General features: G+C 39.2%; 1 protein-coding gene across 1 annotated transcript; it reads left to right on the forward strand.

Moving 5' to 3' along the window:
• Nucleotides 1–559: 559 nt before the first annotated feature.
• On the forward strand, nt 560–17,857 carry LOC114515180 (actin-like protein 6A). Its single transcript, XM_028534511.2, has 8 exons — nt 560–741; nt 7,375–7,451; nt 7,619–7,793; nt 10,729–10,829; nt 11,881–11,978; nt 16,807–16,901; nt 17,194–17,300; nt 17,702–17,857. The coding sequence occupies exons 1-8, from the start codon at nt 717–719 to the stop codon at nt 17,840–17,842; spliced, it is 819 nt and encodes a 272-aa protein (XP_028390312.2). The 5' UTR covers nt 560–716; the 3' UTR covers nt 17,843–17,857.
• The last annotated feature ends 839 nt before the right edge of the window (nt 17,858–18,696 follow it).

Below are 18,696 nucleotides of genomic sequence, written 5' to 3' on the forward strand. Positions count from 1 at the left end.
TGATGATGATAATGATAAAGTATTAACGTGCTACCTAAATTTGTCACTGTCTTCATTTAATTACTTATAACCATTTTAGAAATTACAGAATACTATCGGTTTCTCTGATTTATTGATTCCCCTACCCCAAAGTGGAGCACATTTTCATTACTTCAACATAAGTTAGTTGAAATACATTTAATTAAAAAAAAATACCCCTTTGCCTTCACCACACTCCCAAACCGGCAATCACCACGTGAAGACACTTTCAATTTCCAGAAATTTACTTTGCTCTAGCGGGTTCCCACGACAGGCCCCACCTTCGCCCCGCAACCCTCTCGGACCAGCCCCAACAGTTTCCCCTTTCGTCTGCCGCTTGTGCCGCCACTGTGTCCCCAGCTCGACGGGCCAATTCCGTCCTTCATTTTGTTGCTTTTCCCTCGCCCCGCCCCGATGGCTGTCCTCGATTGGCTAATACGACAGGGCCGCGGCAGGATGCCCCAGAACCCAGTTATGATTGGCTGTAAAATAGGCGGACCTCTCCCGATTGGCTGAAAAGAGAAGGCAGCAAGTGTGGTTGTGCACCGGGTGTGCGGGTCCCCGCTTTGTTGCCTGAGTGGGGTGGCGGTAGAAGTTGGGGGGGTCAGAGGCTACAGCTGGTCTGGACCCACAGTCGCTGTCCTTGCCGTCACGCTTCCCGGTAGCCTTCAGCGTAGGAACCCCGCCCACAAGCAGCCATGAGCGGCGGTGTGTACGGAGGAGGTGAGTGAGCGCGAAATTCAGTGTGGGGTTTGCAACCCCCGCCACAGTCATCCTCACTCCTCCCCTCAGTGGCGGTCCCTTCCGGTCTCCCCGTGTCTGGACTCCCTACTCCCCGCCCCATCCCCGCCCAGCGCCTCTGGCTCCCGTAGTCTCCGCCGTCTGCGGCCCCTTCCAGCCTCTGTCCCCGGAGGAGCTGGCCGGCTTTGCGGCTGGGACTGAACCTGGATCCATCGAGGCAGGGAGTGAAGCTCCAACCAGGGGTCGGCCCGCCGAGCCCCCGCCGGAACCACCAGTCCATGGTCGCCTCTCTCCAGTGTCTTCATACCTCGGCTGATTGGGGATGTGCGCGCGAGTTTAAACTTGGGAGTTCCCTGCGGTTTGCGAGCGTGGACGCCGGGTTTCCGCAGCATCGGGTAGAAAGCTCAGCGAGCGCGGGAGGTGGGTGGGATGGCCGGCGTGGCGGCCACTCTGGACGAGCACTCCCCTCCGCGCTCAGTGCTCGCGCTGCCGCGCACTCTTCAGCAGCTCCTGCCTGTTGGTCGACCGTGGATTCTCCAAGTTACTCCTGCGTGGCAGTGCTCGGGATTGATTTCGGAACGCCTGTGATTTACGGACGCTTTGCTTGGCTAGGCTGTGGTATGGAGGAAAGAAACCGGAGCCAGCGAGTTCCAGGGACCTGAGCAGTAACACCAGCCTCACTGTTCCTGGGGCGCTTTGGCCTTGGGCGGGTGACTTCACTTTAACCAATCCAGGGTTGTGAAGTGGTAGTTCCTAGTGTGGGGGTTCAGAAGCAGACTCCCGAAGACGTGGCTCAGTAGTATGCGGCTTATTTCGAGCTAATGTCAGTTTTAGCTTCAGGCTCAAGAGAAACTTGTTCCCCTCCCTTTAACTACCCAGAAGAATTAGGGACTGGAATCAGGGACCTTGGCCGTAACAAGAGACTATCAGCAATCATCTCTTTTTGACCAACCTTTTTGGCACAGCAAACTTTCATTCAGGAGAGGTGACCAAAAGAAACCCAGAATTATCTTCTGGAGAGTGGGCCCTTGTACTATAGGTCCGTCCCCCCTCATTATCAGTATACCAGCTGGCATTGTTGTGAGAGGCTGCATTTGGATTCAGTGAGTAGTTTTGTTTTGTTTTTTACTCTCACCGCATTTGCCCATTTCATGATGGGTGATTTGGGAGTGCGCCTGCCCACATCACACTGAGTGTTCAGTTTTTGACCAAAAACAGCATGACCCCTGTGTTCCAGCCTCCCTGTTCACCTGATCTGGCCTTAAAAGACTTTTTGTGTCTTCCCCCCATGAAAAAAGTCCCCAAAGGGAAACGTTTTGCCTTGTGGAAGAGGTGAAACAAACAACAGCAGAAACACTTAAAGGCATCAAAGTCGAGTTCAAAAATTGTCTTGAGCAGTGGAAAAAAGTCACCATTAGGTTTAGTACATTAAATGGAGGGTACTTGGAAGGTGACTGAAGTTTAAACATGTAAGGGTAAATATACACTTTTTTAAAAATTCTGTTTTTAGGGTTCCCCCTCATACTAAACACCTGCTGTTGTTATCATCCTGCAGTGACCCTTCTAAGCCCCCGAGGTGCATTATCTCAGCCCTAGCTCAGAATGTCTTACAGACCTAGATACACCTTTCTGTCTCTGAACCCCTGGTGCATGTGGGGGTCTCTGACTCTTGTGTCTGCAAGGTTCCTATACATATCTATGTATTAAACTATTAAAATTTCTCCTGCTAATCTGTGTCCTGTCTACTTGATTATTAGACCACCAAAAGAACCGTTAGGGTGAGGGAAAGTTTGTTCCTCCCCACACTGGCCACTGGGGTGGTTGTGATGATTAAATGATATAATGCTGCACTTGCTCTCAAAGTGTAGTCCATGGAGCAACAGTTCAGCATCCCCTGCCAGCTTTTTAGGATTGCAGACTGCCAGGCCCCACTGTAAATCTACTGAGTCAGAGCCTTTGTTTTTGCAAGAGACCTAGAGGGAACACAGGTGTGTATGATTCTTGTTTTGTGTTTCTGTTTGATGAGTTGGAGAACAAGGAGCCAGAACCAAAGTGTTGCTCTTTTTCATTGTGTCTAGTAAGGTTGCTGTCCCTGAAGAGGATGGCATTTTATTGGCAGGGGATAAAAATAATGTTTTCAAAGTTGCTTAGGTTTTTGAGAGCAGCTCGAGTCTCTTTTGAGGTGGTAGGCTGACCTTTACCCCTCCTTCCCTATTTCATTCTTGGTTCTGATCTCTCAGATGAGAATGTCAGTAGCCTCCCATTTTACTGTGGAGAAAGCCGAGCAGATCTTCATGATTTACCTCTGCCTTGTCTGAAGATGCAGTCCTGACAGGGAACTGGATCTGTGTGTCTTTGTGTCCTGGAGGCTGTTGACTATTTTGACCTTCCGGTTCACTGATCCAAGGACCTAGAGGCTGTTCATAGAGTATTTCCTTACAAGGAATCAATTAATTCCTCACAACCATGGAGTAAGGTAGAAATGGATACGGTTATGTCCGCAGCTAACATTGAGTGTACACTGTGTACCAAGACCTGCTCCAGATGTTTCTCATTCATTGCATTTAATACCTTCATTAACTCAGTTAATCCGTAACAACCATAGAAGTTGGTAGTACTGTCCCCACCTTGTTGAAGAAACAGCCCAAAGTTATATAACTTCTTAGTAAATGGGGAACAAGACTCTTCTGGATGAAGAAAGGCATTTCAGTAAAAACCACTACCATTTAAAAGAGGTTTTTTGGTTGTTTTTCTATAAATCATTTTTCAAATATATAACTGCATATTCATGTATGGATTGGTTATTCAGGATAATCTTTTTCATTTGCTATGTAAATAGGTCTTAACCTATTTCACATAAAAAGCATTTAAAATTCACAAAAGTAAGGAAATGATTTTGTGTTTGAGCTAACACTGTATGGCCAGTATTTATAGTGGGTCACATTTTCCAAAGGGTTTACTGTGAAAAGCAACCAAACCCCTCACCTAAATTTTGTGTAATTGTAGATTGTATTTTTAACTTGCATGTTTATTAAAAAGATCTTTTGCTGTGGCCAGTGTGGCTCAGTTTGTTGGGCACTATCCAGCAAACTGAAAGCTCACGAGTTCATTTCTCAGTCAGGACACATGCCTGGGTTGCAACCGATTGATGTTTCTTCCTTCTCTACCTCCCTTCTCCTCTCTTATAGAATCAATAAGTATGTCCTTGGGTGAAGATTTTAAAAAAAAATCTTTGTAGTTTAAATTTTTTAATGTACAGCTCTCTCATTCCCAAAATAACTTTTGACCAGTTTGGACACTGATCTAAAGCTTTAGGAATAATGTATAATTCAGGGTGGGAGGTTATTTTATTTTTTTTTATTTTTGGAGAGGGGAAAGGAGGGAGAAAGAGGGAGAGAGGAGCCTCAGTGTGTGGTTGCCTCTCACACGCCCCCTACTGGGGACCTGGCCTTCAACCCAGGAATGTGCCCTGACTGGCCCATTGAACTGGCGACCCTTTGGTTTCAGGCTGGCATTCAATCCACTGAGCAACACCAGTCAGGGCTAGTTAGAATATTTGTTTACCTGACATTCTAGTTAATCAGTAATAAAGTTTACTAATTTATGTTCACTGGTAAACTTAGGATTTGTACTTGAGTTTACATGCTGCAGTGAAATCAGATGCATTGTTCTGCTTTTAAGGACCCTTACTTTCAGACAAAGTAATTTGGATCAGAATATTTTATAGAGAATGGTTAATTTCTTTGGGAATATATACCAAAACAGAAATTTTCTTTCAAATTAAAAATAAAAATAGGTAGTCTTTATTTAAATAAAAACAAGATCATTATTCTGTAAAGATGTCATCTCTCAACTGTGAATATTTGTAGTATAATAATTGATTTTTCTTTTTAAATGTATTTTTATTGTATTTTTTCCATTACCATTTATCCGCTTTATACCCCCTCTCCTCCACAGTTACCACACTGTTGTCTATGTCCATGAGTCCTTTTTTATTTTTAAGTTTCATTTTTTAAATTTTTGAAATAGTTCAAACATACTAAAAAATAAAATTTATATGTAGGTTTATATGTGATACTTTCATACTGACTATTTAGTTTTAATAGATGCAATATTTTACCATATTTGCCTCAGATATTTTAAGAAGTAAAATATTACTGATGTAGAGTTCTCTCTCTCTCTTTAGAGATAAACACTACACTGGAGGTATGTAACATTCTCAGACCCTATGCATATTTTTATGCTTTTAACGAGTATGTATGTATCCATAATGAATTAAATAGTATCATAATAATATGAATATAGCTATATATACAAACACACACCATATACATATATACACAAGTATTATATATATATATACACTTACTTGTATATGTGTGTGTATATATATACACTAACTTTTTAAGCTGATACTTTTGGATTTATCCATGTTGACACATGTAGGTCTAGATCATTCATTTACCTGGTATATAGTATTTCAATATATGAATACACTGTAATTTATCTGTTTCCCTGCTGAGAGACCATTAGATAATTTCTATCTTTTCCCATGGCAAGCAGTGTGACAATACTAATTATCTTAGCAGCTGCCACTGACAGTGCTCGTTATATGTAGGAACTATTCTGAGTACTTACATCCCTTAAAACAGGCATCAAACTCATTTTCACCATGGGCCACATCAGCCTCATGGTTGCCTTCAAAGGGCCGAATATAGAGCTCCTTGCCCCTAGTGAAGGAGTCGTTACATTTATACAGCCTTAAAATTACATTCAGTTCTTTGAAGGCAACCGAGAGGCTGATGTGGCACCCAGTGAAAATGAGCTTGACAACCCTGCATTAAAACATTTAACACATTTAATCATTATACCATCCTATGAGATAGGGAAGTGAAGTGGAGAAGTTAGAAAATATCACCCAAGGTCACACACCTAGTGAACATTCTGGTAGGTGTCTTTTTACAATATATGTGAGAGTTTCTCCAAAGAAGGTATGTGTGATTTCTGTGAATGCATATTTTCAACTTTAGTAGTTATGAGCAAATTGTCCATAGTGTTCATACCAATTTACAGCTTATACTAGGAGAGGTATAAAAGCACCTCTATCTCTACATCTTTAGTAAAAGGCAAAAGATTTATATGATCTGAAGAGAAACCAGAGTATCTTCTTTCTCTACATCTTTGACAACACTTGCTCTTATCAGACTTATTAATTTTAGCTAATTTATTGGGAGTAAATAGTATTCTTTATTATTTTTAATGAAAAAATCCTTCTTTGAAAAATCAGTGCCTGGAAAATCCAAGTGCTTTATTTAAGGAGGCATACTGTTTCAGCTGAAGTAATTATAAAGTGTAATTAGAGGCTGTTCTCTGAATTTGAATGTAAAAAATACTAGCCTTCTCCCTTAGCATTAAACTTTATGTCCTAAAATGTTTTTAAAACATGCAAGCTTTGATGATACCTTCATTTTAATGATTTTTCCTTGGCCTATATTAATACACCTTATCTCATTCTTCAGAGTCCTACTTGGGATTTCGCTGAGTTTATACTCTAATTGGATGGAATATTATTTTCCTGATGTATGAAAAAATCATACTAAAGTATACTAGATATCTTCCCTTTGCCCCTCGAGACCCACCCACCACACATTTCCACCCTCTCTGTGCCCTTGAACACTGGCCCATGTAGATTAAATCAGTGGGCTCCCTTGACCTCTGCTGTGGCCAATGGTAGGGTACCCATACTTCCTGCTTTGTGATTCTTGTCCAGGTACAATTATTAATTAATACAGGCCCCTTTCACATTCAGAAGTAGCCCAATTTGGATGAGAAATTATGAGAACACCCTAGCCCAAGGGGAGGGGAGATAGAAAGGTTGGCATGTTTATTAGCCTGGTTCCTTTTTCTAGGAGCCAGCCACCCCTTCAGTGAAGGTCACGGCTCCTGTCAGGTAGCCCTCCAAACATACAACTCTCTGGGTTCTGAACTAAGTTTCTTCTCCATTTCTTCAATTCAAAGAGTGCTGACAGATCTCTGATATTGTAAGTCCTAGGGTACCATACCGTTTTTCTTATTATACTGTTTTGTGCCCTATATTTTTGTAAATAGTCCCTTAAGTAAACTCTCCTCAAATTACCCAATTTTAGTTTAGCATCTCTTTCCTAATTGAATTTCTGATATACTGTGTATGACATTATATATTTTTTAAAGATTCTATTTTATTTTTAGAGAGGGAAGGGAGAGAGAAAGAGAGAGAGAGAGAAACATCAATGTGGGGTTGCTGGGGGTCATGGCCTGCAACCCAGGCATGTACCCTGACTGGGAATCAAACCTGCGACACTTTGGTTCGCAGCCCGAGCTCAATCCATTGAGCTATGCCAGCCAGGGCTTATGACATTGTATTTTAATTAAATGAATCTTTAGTTTAAGGTGCATTTAAAATAAAGCTAGGTTCAAGGTAGTAATAGTATGAATGTAATGCCTGGTTTAATATTTATAGAGCTTTCATGTACATTCTCATTTTGAGCATGTTCATTTTGAGCATCTTAAGTACTTTTAAAATTTCCATATGCTACTTGTAAGTTTTTAATATTAATTCTTTTCTCATCTCTTCAGATGAAGTTGGAGCCCTTGTTTTTGACATTGGATCCTATACTGTGAGAGCTGGTTATGCTGGTGAGGACTGTCCCAAGGTAAGTGTAATGTTAGAGTTAATGGGCTCTGTAAGGGCCATTCATGTAGAATTAAATTCCTGCAGAAATACTGGCTCAAATATGATAAAAGACATTAGTTTGGGGAGAAACAGGAGTCCTTGATAAAAGCAGCTAACACTAGCATGTCATGTTTTTGACTCTTACAGGTGGATTTCCCCACCGCTATTGGCATGGTGTTAGAGAGAGATGATGGAAGCACGTTGATGGAAATAGATGGTGATAAAGGCAAACAAGGTGGTCCCACCTATTACATAGATACTAATGCCCTGCGTGTTCCCAGGGAGAATATGGAGGCCATTTCACCACTGAAAAACGGGATGGGTATGGTTTTGTTTTCCTACATAATTGATTATAAACACAGGGCATGTGTTAGATGTGAAATAACAGCCTCCTGTGAGTTGAACATCAGTAATTTTTTTTCATTCTGCAAACTGATGCACCAGATACTGAGAATACAAAGATGCATAAAACACATTTCTTTTCCTGAAGAAACTCATAGGTAGGAGGCATAGATGTATATATACAAAATGTGGGGTAAGTGCTATATAGCTATGTCTGATAATCAGTAGGATTAGGGAGGAATGGCATTAATTCTGTCATTGGGTGTCAGTGATGGTTTTCACAAAGGAGGGAAGTTTTGTACTGAATCTTGATCAGTGAATAAGAATTGGCCAGACCGACAAGAACAGGTAAAGCAGAGCAGCCAGCATGTGTGAAGAGATGGAGTTGTGGAAGGACCTTACATGTTTAGAAATGTCATCAATTGTACATATGGCTGCAACATGTACACATGTTGCACATTGAGTGCCTTATGGCCAGATGCAAGGAAGGTAGGCCAAGAGCAATCATAAAAGGACTCATAACCCATGCCAGGGGTGTATTAAGCTGGTAATAAGGGTAACCCCAAAGAAATTTAAAACAAGAGGTGTGAAATGTTCATGTTTGCCAGCTGGAAAAATCATTCTAAGAGCAATATGTAGTCTAGACTGGAGGAAGGTACTATAGACAAGAGGTTTAGTTAAAAGAGTTAGGAGTTCAGTGGAGGAGTGAGTATTTAAATCGTAACACTGATGGTGGTGATCCTGAGGTGGCTTTCAGAGATAATCCAGAAGCAGTAGGTTTTTAAAGTGATTGATTGGATTGGTGAAAACAAGGATTGGGAAAGTTTCTTAGATTTTTTATTGGGATGACTGAGTTAAGAGTACCATGCATTGAGGTAGGACTAGAAGGCATGAAACAAGTTCTGTGGTCTTAAAAGCTAAGTGAGTTGCTAATATCTAAGTTGCTAATACCTGAAATTCAGTTCTTGACTAGAAGGACTACAGGACTCAGTGTATAGTTGTACTGAAGGCTCTGATTATTGCGCTGAAATGATACAAACAAAATCAGTAAGGGGAAAAAGGGGACATGGAGTGTAGTCCAGAGGAAAGCAGTACAGACTTCCAGGAGTCTTCACACAGTGTAGTTGTACAGGATGTGCTTAATTCCTCCAGCACTGAGTTATAACCATATGTGTGTTGTCCACTAGGCTTCTTATTGGGAGATGGCCATGTAGGTATCCTGTGCCTAGCAAATACCAAAATCCTAGCCTCCCAGAAGGAAAGAAGGTTTTCATCATAAGGCTCATTCTTTGTACAAACTATTTAGGCACAATGAGCTACTCTTACCACGTAGGGAGTTTTATGTCAGTGCAGGAAACTGTTCACCAGTCAAATCCCCAGATGCCTACCAAGGGTCAGCCTTGTAGCAGGTCTTTCTCAGGACTGCTGTGTTAACTCTTTTCTGCACAGCAAGTAAATGAATTTATTATGAGTTCAAAGTGATTGAAAAAAGGTGCCAATGATTGTTGTAAGCAGATGAAAAAGATCTCAATATATAGAACTGCACTATATTACTCTGGAACAGTTTGAAATAGGAGAACAGGGTTAAAGATGGGGTTCCTTGTGAAAACTTGTTTTGTATTTATAAAAAACCCACTACCAACATCATACTCAATGGGCAAAACTAAAAGCTTTTCCTTTAAGATCAGGAACAAGATAAGGGAGTCTGCTTTCACCATTCTTATTCAGCATAGTACTAGAAGTTGTAGCCACAGCGATCAGACAAGAAAAAGAAATAAACAGCATCCAAATTGGGAAGGAGGAAGTAGAACTGTCATTATCAGCAGATGACATGATAGTGTACATAGAAAATGTTATAATTCTCCACAAAAAAACCAGTTGACCTAATAAGTGAATTTAGCAAAGTAGTGGGATACAAAGTCAACATTCAGAAATCTAGGGCATTTTTGTACACCAACAATGAACTATTAGAAAGAGAAACTAGGAAAATATCCATCCCATTTACTATAACAACAAGAAAAATGAAGTACCTAGGAATAAATTTAACCAAGGAGGTAAAAGACCTGTACTTGGAAAACTATAGAACACTGAAGAAAGAAATCAAGGAAGATACAAATAAATGGAAGCATTTACCGTGTTCATGGATTGGAAGAATTAACATCATTAAAATATCCAACTACCCAAAGCAATCTATAGATTCAGTACAATCCTACTAAAATGCCAATAGCATATTTCACAGATCTAGAACAAGTATTTCCAGAATTTATATGGATTGAAAAAAGACCCCAAAGTCTCAGCAGTCTTCAGAAAGAAGAACAAATTAGGAGGGATCACAATACCTGATATCAAACTATACTACAAGGCCACTGTAATCAAAACAGCCTGGTACTGTTGTAAGAACAGACACACAGATCAATGGAACAGAATAGAGAGCCCAGAAATAAACCCATGTCTCTATGGTCAATTAATATTTGACAGATGGGGCACAAGCATGCAATAGAGTAAAAATAGCCTCTTCAATAAATGGTGTTGGGAGAACTAGACTAGTACATGCAAAAAAATGAAACTAGACCACCAATGTATACCATACACGAGAACAAACTCAAAATGGATAAAAGGCCTAAACATAAGTCAGTACCATAAAAGTCCTAGAAGAAAACATAGGCAGTAAAATTTCAGATATCCCACAAAGCAATATTTTTGCCAATATATATCAACAAACAAGCAAAAAGTTTCTAATGTAAAAGCAAAGATGATGTCTATTTAAAGGACTATGTTAGGAAGTAGAGCTGTAGAATAAGTAGGTTCTGTGTATTAAAGTATTTAATGGTAAATCTTAGAAAAAAATCTCTCCAAAGATGCTGTATTGATCTCCAACTAAGCAGTGTTTTCAAGGCATTGATTTTATATTCTAGTTGAGGACTGGGATAGTTTCCAGGCTATTTTGGATCACACCTACAAGATGCACGTCAAATCAGAGCCCAGCCTGCATCCTGTCCTCATGTCAGAAGCACCGGTAAGGACAAGACTTGCCTTTCTAATGTTTCCTCTCCCCGCTGGACCATTCATTTGAAAAAAAAATTTTTTGGCTTTACAGAAGCTTAGAAATTTGTATTTTGGTGTTTGAAAATTAGGGGAAGAGGGATTAATTTTTAAATAATACTATAACTTTTATTTCATAAATAAAATATTCACAGAATAATATCAGAGCACCGCAATGAGTTCCGGTGGTTATTTATCTATTTTTTCCAGGGATTTACTTAACAGTAGAATCCTTGGGCTGCTTCCCATTTTGGTTTATGAATTGTCCCTTGTGCCACAAGTGCAGTACATAGCTGCTTTTATACTCAGGTGTCTGGGAGAGATGTTGAATGAGGGCTGCAAATTGGTAGACTGAAGCCTCTTGTGAAATAATAAATTATCAATCTACTGTTATTATAGTTAACTTCTGGTTTCTCTTATGAGTAGCAGGTATAAGTGGGAGAATTTGGTGGTGTAAAATTCATACTTAGGATTATGATGACTAGATTCACTCTTTTTAAAAAAATGTTTTTAATTTCATTTTTGAGAGAGAGGAAGAGAGAAAGAAACATTGATTTGCTGTTCCACTTATTGATGCATTCATTGGTTGATTATTGTATGTGGCCTGACTGGGGATTGAACCCACAACCTTGGTGTCTCAGGACGATGCTCAAACCAGCTGAGCTACCTGGCCTAGACTAGATTCACTCTTAAGATTTAGTAATACTTTGTGTTTATAGCAATCATAATTCCCTTAATTGAAAACTTGGTAATTTCTGGAATTCATTGCAGCAAATAATTTTACTTCTTACTAAATAATAACCAAATTCTAATTTATATTTATTAAATCTATTTCATTTCATATCTATTGAAATGAATTAAATTTTATAAAATTGTTATTATGAAGATTATTTGCCATGGTATTTTATTCTATTTTTAACATTTTACATATTTGTTAATATAGTACTGTGGTGAATCTTGACATAAATCAACAGTTTAGTTTTTAAACAACAAATGACTTGCTTTTCTTTTTTCTTCTTATCCAGTGGAACACCAGAGCCAAGAGAGAGAAACTGACAGAGTTGATGTTTGAACACTACAACATCCCCGCGTTCTTCCTTTGCAAAACTGCAGTTTTGACTGCGTATCCTTGAAAGACCAATGCTTAGCTTTTCTGTAAAGGTGGATGTGGTATTCCTGAAGATGATGCCCCAGCAGGAAGACATGAGCTAATTCCTGCTTGTTCAGAACTTTGGTTTTTTTTCTGTCTTGCTTTTTAGCTACCCATCTTTTAGTATTTCTTATTGGAAGTGATATACCAGAAAATATGAGAGGGGAAGGGAAAGGTGCACTGAAATCCCGCTCATTAACAAGGTTATTAAGGATTTTGTTTTTTGAAGGAGAATGTGCATAGGAGGGAGTGTTGTGTCCAATTGGTGAAGAGATAGTTCAGAGACTGCCATTTCCTCCCTCTCCTCCAATACCATAGAAAAGTAGAATTGGCTATAATTTTACTTAATACTAAATCACCAGATAGTTTTTGCAAGCATATAAAGGGACAGATATAGAAATATGCCCTCACCTCAAAGAATTTGTAATGTAATATCCTTGTTAGAAGCTAAATAATAGCTTTTAATATTACTTCAAAATAACCATTGGTAAAAGTCATAAAGAAGTACATGATTAATTTGAAGTTTCTGTGTAGTAATTGTGGTAGTTCTGCAGAGTAGTATAGTAGTCTGACAACCTTTAATTTAAAAAAAAAAAAAGCTAGTTATGTGACATGGGAGAAAGAGCCCTATATTTAGAGGTCAAGTTGGAGTGTTTACATTGGTGTGATCTTGAATTAGGTATTTAAAATCTGATCTTCAACTCATTTATTCTGTATACTTCCCTGGAAGGCTGTCATATTAAGGTCATTTTTACGTAAACATGAGGATCATTGTGGTAACTCTAATCTAATATCTGTAAGTCTTATAGATGACATAGCAAAACCAGTATAAGCGTTTGTTACCGTGATTTAGTTTATAGTTGAAGATCTGTGTTTGGCTTCAGGAGTTATAAAAATAGGTTTAGGTCTGACTGTAGGGGCCTTATCAGATGTAAAAAATGTGAACTTCAGACTCTAGGGAACGGTTAAAGGTTTTTGAGTTGGAGATGAAGAGTGCTAGCTGACCCATTGTGTGCATTACCTCATTTAATTTTTTACTAACCTCATCAGGAAATGGAGTCAAAATAAGCAAGTTGGTCCAAGTTCACAATTTGGAAAATGGCACTTCTGAATTTTAATGTAGGTCTGTCTATTTGGCTGCTTCCTTACAGGGAGTAGTACCTAAGCAGAATTGGGCATTGTTTTATTTTTTAACCTTTTGTTATAGAAAATTTCTGACACAAAAGAAGATAGACAATTATCTTGACTCTCCACAAGTTTATCACCCCAGTTCAATAATTTTAAGCTCATAGCTAAGTTGCATTAGTTATAGCCTCACCTATCTCCCCTCCCAACATGATTTTGAAGGAAATCCCAGACAACTTTAACTTTAGCCATACAAACTTGAACATGTATGTATCTATAAAAGATTTTACCGTGTTCTTTAAAAACAACAACAAAAAGCCCCTGGCTGGCATAGCTCAGTGGATTGAGCGCGGGCTATGAACCAAAGTGTCGCAGGTTCGATTCCCAGTCAGGGTACGTGCCTGGGTTGCAGGCCATAGCCCCCAGCAACTGCACATTGATGTTTCTCTCTCTCTCTCTCTGTCTCCCTCCCTTCCCTCTCTAAAAATAAATAAATAAAATCTTTAAAAACAACAACAACAAAAAGATGTAACCACAGTTGATCTTATCTTTTAAAAAGTTTAGCATGTTTGAATCAGGGTCCAAACAACAAGGGTTATATGTTGTATTTGGACAGTGTCTCTTAGGTCTCTTTTAATATATAGGTTCTCCTCCTCCTCCCCTTTTTTTGTTCAGGGAGTAGATTGTCCTGTAGAAGTTCCCACATTTCTGGATTTCCCTGACTGGTGGTGTTTTACTATAACACCACCAGTCAGGGAAATCGGTGTTGTCTTCTAGCTCAGTAGTTCTCAAACTTTGTACATCCATAGTTTTTATTTATGTGGGTTGCATCTGGCAGTATTTACCATATTATAAATTTAAAAAGAAAGTTAAAATTATATTTGCTTACTGTTATTTTAATTAATAATAAATTTATTGTACGTTAATATAAATATTTTCAAGAAAAATTGCAATTTTCCAAAACCCAAAAAATTAATGAGAAGAGCAGTGGCATCACTTAAAATTTTTCCACTCTCTTTAATGTTGAACTTAATAGTGGAAATTGCAGTCTCATATAATGCTTTTACATTCAGTATGTAGTGTATCACACACAACATACCCTCTGGAAAACTTCATTATATAGTCATGAGAGAATGACAGTGAAAAAGACAAAGTACATTTTAGTGTTATTCTAAAATTGTTTTGATGTCTCAAAAGGATGGCATCAGGACTGCTCTACACTTTTAAAAATTACTGAAAATCCGTAAGAGCTTTTGTTTATGTGAGTAATGTCTACCAATATTATTGCATGACAAAGTAAAACTAAGAATTTAATTTTTATTTATTACTTCAGTTTAAAGTACCAAAAATAGACCTGGTAACACATTTTTATGAAAAGAATAATTATATTTTCTATAAACAAAAATATCTTTTAAAGATTTTATTTATTTTTAGAGAGGGGGGAAGGGAGGGGAAAGTGAGGGAGAGAAACATTGATGTGAGAAACATTAATCGGTTGCCTCTTGTGTGCCCCGTCTGGGGACCGAACCTGCAACCCTGACCAAAAATCGAACCGGTGACCTTTCACTTTGCAAGATGATGGGAGCCAACTGAGCCACACTGGTCAGGGCTAGAACAAAAATATTAATGACAACAGTAGCATTGTTTTATCTGGCTTAATTGATGATAGCTGAGTTCTCCTGTCTACCAGCTGCAGGCTCTGTCCTATTGACACCTTAAGCTAAAAGGAAGGCTTCAATTTTCTGCAGTCCAAGCTGCATACTGTTGGAGAATGAATGTAGTTTAAAAGGTAGCAAGAGGTCAATAGAGTAGCAGTAAAAACAGATAAATAACTAACCCTCTTTCTGGCCATTTTATTCTCAGACTCCTTTCCTCTGATCATCTCTGCCCATTCCTCATTGTTGTTTTGCCCTTAGCCCTTCATGTCTCTTGACATGCTCTTTCTGGCTTAACTTACAAATTTCCTTGACTTCAGACACCAGTTATACAGTGAAAACTTCCATTCCATATCTGTATTCCAGATCTTTCTTGTGAGCTCCAGGCTCAGCTGCCCAGAAGAACATGTTCTGTTATCTGTATGAGCACTTGAAGCTCATTTTGTCCACTACTGACTTTATCTTCTCTCCCCTCAAATTTATTCTTTCTCGCAGTTGCCCAGACCTGAAATCTTTCTCTTTAACCCTTAAAATGTATTGGTCATCAAGATCCATGTATTTTTCACCAAACATCTGTCAAATCCATTTATTTTTCTATATTCACTACCCTTGCCTTAGGTGCAAACTGTTTCCAGGATTACTGCAACCTTTCCTCTTAAGATTTTTCTTCCCCTTTTTATTGAATTTGTTGGGGTGACACTAGTTAACAAAGTTATACAGGTTTCAGGTGCACAGTGCTACAACACAGCGTCTCCATCCATCTTGTGTGTTCACCAGCTCAAGTCAGGTCTCCGTCCTTCACCATTTACAACCCCATACCCTCCACCAGCCTCCCACCACCCCCCATGCCCCTTTCTCTTATCTTGCCCATTCTTCACACGGAAGCTCCATTAATCTTTGTTAAATGCCAGCCAGCTTTAAGCCAGAATCATCTTCTTCATTCTTTCTTCATTCTTCTTCCAGGCTGTACTAGTGAACTCCTTAGGTGCAAGCTGTTTCTGGGATTACTGCAACCCTTCCTCTTAATAATCTTTCTTAGTTGCCAGGCAGCTTTAAGCCAGAATCATCTTCCTCATTCGTTCCTTCATTCTTCTTCCAGGCTATACTACTGAACTACTTATATTTCCCTGACCTCACCTGCTCTCTTGCCTCACAGCTTTTTCTCATGTTCCTCCTCTTTCCAATGTCCCCCTCCCCAGCTTATACTAAGATTTCCCAGGGATTGATCAGGTGGTCTCTCCATACTACCCCCATCATCCTGAGCTGTTCTTTTTACAGCTTTACCTACTGATTTCTACTTCACTAAACAGGATATACCTCAGGGCAGAGACAGTTGGTTCACCTTTGTGTGTCTTCTGTGCTGAAGGAATGCTGGTACCAGACTGACCTCTTTCCTTCCCTCATTTATTGACCATGAGACTCATCACTAGGCACACAGTAGATGCAGAGTAAATAATTGATGACCAAGTAAGTGGCTCCATTGCTAAACAGTGTTCAAGATGTTCTGGGCCAAGCTGTGCAAAGTGGGAACTGCCCATATTCATGGTGTTGAGTCGACCTGGATGGGCACTGCCACTCAGCTGCCACAATGCTGAACTACTTCGTGAATTCTTTGTGACATGCCCTTAGTTCCTAGCTCAAAGTCCACAGCCTCCCTCTGTGCTTACCAAGTTTCTGTGGATTTCATTAAGTAAATGCTTCTCAACTTGTTATAAGCCCTTAGATATATCTCCAGAGACTCTGAGTGTGCACTTGTGTTAGTTTTGACCAACTTAACAGGACTCTGCAGGAAGGAGGGTTCCCCAAGTTCTTCCCACCACCAGTCTGGAAGTCAGTCCTGCCTATTATTTGTTTCTAGTCCAGAGTCATTGTTTGATACCAATTTTAAGCCCTAGATTTACTTTCACACATTTCAAGCCATAATGCCTCTGTTTACAAATGCCTTCATAAAACCTACCCTTTATAATAAACATTATTTTTAGGAGCCTTAATTCTTACTTGTCCTTAATGCTTTAAACTAGATTTGCTAATGGGCGCTCTACTGGGCTTATTTTGGACAGTGGAGCCACTCATACCACTGCAATTCCAGTCCACGATGGCTACGTCCTTCAGCAAGGTACGTGTATTTAACCAGCGGGCTCCGAGACCGTGTTAGCTGTCAAGAAGACACAGACAATGAAACTGGGCTGTCAAAACATACCAAGTTCCAAATAATGTCTTTTTGAAGAGATTTTTTTAAAATGTGGTGTATAACATGAATTTAAAACTGATGCATAGCTTGATGCATGCTTTGAGGGATAGCTCTGTTCTCCTTGAAAAGAATTATTGACATATAAATCCACTGAGGACATTTGTCCCAACGAGTTTGAACTTAATGCTGTCCTAGCCTTGTTTACTTTTTTTCATAGGTATCGTGAAATCCCCCCTTGCTGGAGATTTTATTACTATGCAATGCAGAGAACTCTTCCAGGAAATGAATATAGAACTCATTCCTCCATATATGATTGCTTCAAAAGTAAGTGATGACTACTGAATTTTTTGGCATATATATATATATATATATATATATATATACACACACATATATATTTTTGAAGCTTTTACTTATTTATAGAGAGGGGAAGGAAGGGAGAATGAGAGGGAGAGAAACATCAATGTGTGGTTGCCTCTCCCACGCCCCCTACTGGGAACCTGGCCTGCAACCCAGGCATGAGCCCTGACTGGGAATCTAACTGGTGACCCTTTGATTCACAGTCTGGCATTCAGTCCACTGAGCCACACCATCCAGGCCTGTTACATTTTTACTATAAAATTTTTAAAAAATATTTTCCCTGAATTTTCTTTTTGGAATTTATCTCCACCTCTTCACCTCATGTTGTGAGCTCTGTTATTCTAGCTTATGTTCTTGGTACTCAGGAACCTGTGCGTGAAGGATCTCCAGCAAACTGGAAAAAAAAAGAGAAGTTGCCACCGGTTACAAGATCTTGGCATAATTATATGTGTAACGTAAGTAACCATTATCCTCTTTTTGAAAGAGTTATAGCCTGTAAGTCTTAGAATACAATATAACATAGTTTTCAAATTTTACATTTTTAATGATACTCTACAAACAGAATTAATAGATTTTGTGGGGGGTGAGGTTGCATTTCATACTTACCAAACAAATATTAGGTTGGCCAAAAAGTTTTTCGCCAATAACTATTGATATGGATATTTGAGTATGTTGGCTAGCTCCCACATGGTATAACATTCATTATTCTCAATCAATGTCTCAATTGGATTGCTATCAACTTCATCTTGCCCACCTGACCATGGAGCATCATCCAAAGAGAAATCTCCAGCACGAAACTTCTCAAACCACTTTTGACACGTTCAATCAGTAACAGCACCTTCTCCATACACTGCACAAATCTTTTTATGTTTCAGTTGCATTTTTACCTTTCTTGAAATAATAAGCATAATATGCCAAAAATGATGCATATTTTTTTCCATCTTCAGTGTTAAAATGACTACACAAACATTCACCAATTTTGATAAGTTTTTTAAGTGCTCACTGATATGAGAGCGGTCACATACAACCTAACAAAATTGTTTTGAATGAAGTCAAAAGACAACTAAGTACTACTAGAGCTGTCGTATGGAAAAAACAGAACCAACTTTTTGCCCAACCCAATATGTCAACAAACTATAGATTTATGTGGATTACTGTGGTGAGACTTGGAAGGAACTTTGGTTTGATGGGGGGAAAACAAGCATTATGCTGTTTTAAGATATTTTTTTGTGGAGAAAATGGTTTTCATGTGTGGTGACCTGCTGGTATGGCTCTTTATATTCTCTTTCCTACATTCATCCAGGTATGAAAAAAATTTGTTATTGTTGATAGCAGGGAACCAATGAGAGATTCTTTTTAG

This window comes from Phyllostomus discolor, chromosome 2, assembly GCF_004126475.2.
Source record: "Phyllostomus discolor isolate MPI-MPIP mPhyDis1 chromosome 2, mPhyDis1.pri.v3, whole genome shotgun sequence".
Classification (NCBI taxonomy): Eukaryota; Metazoa; Chordata; class Mammalia; order Chiroptera; family Phyllostomidae; genus Phyllostomus; species Phyllostomus discolor.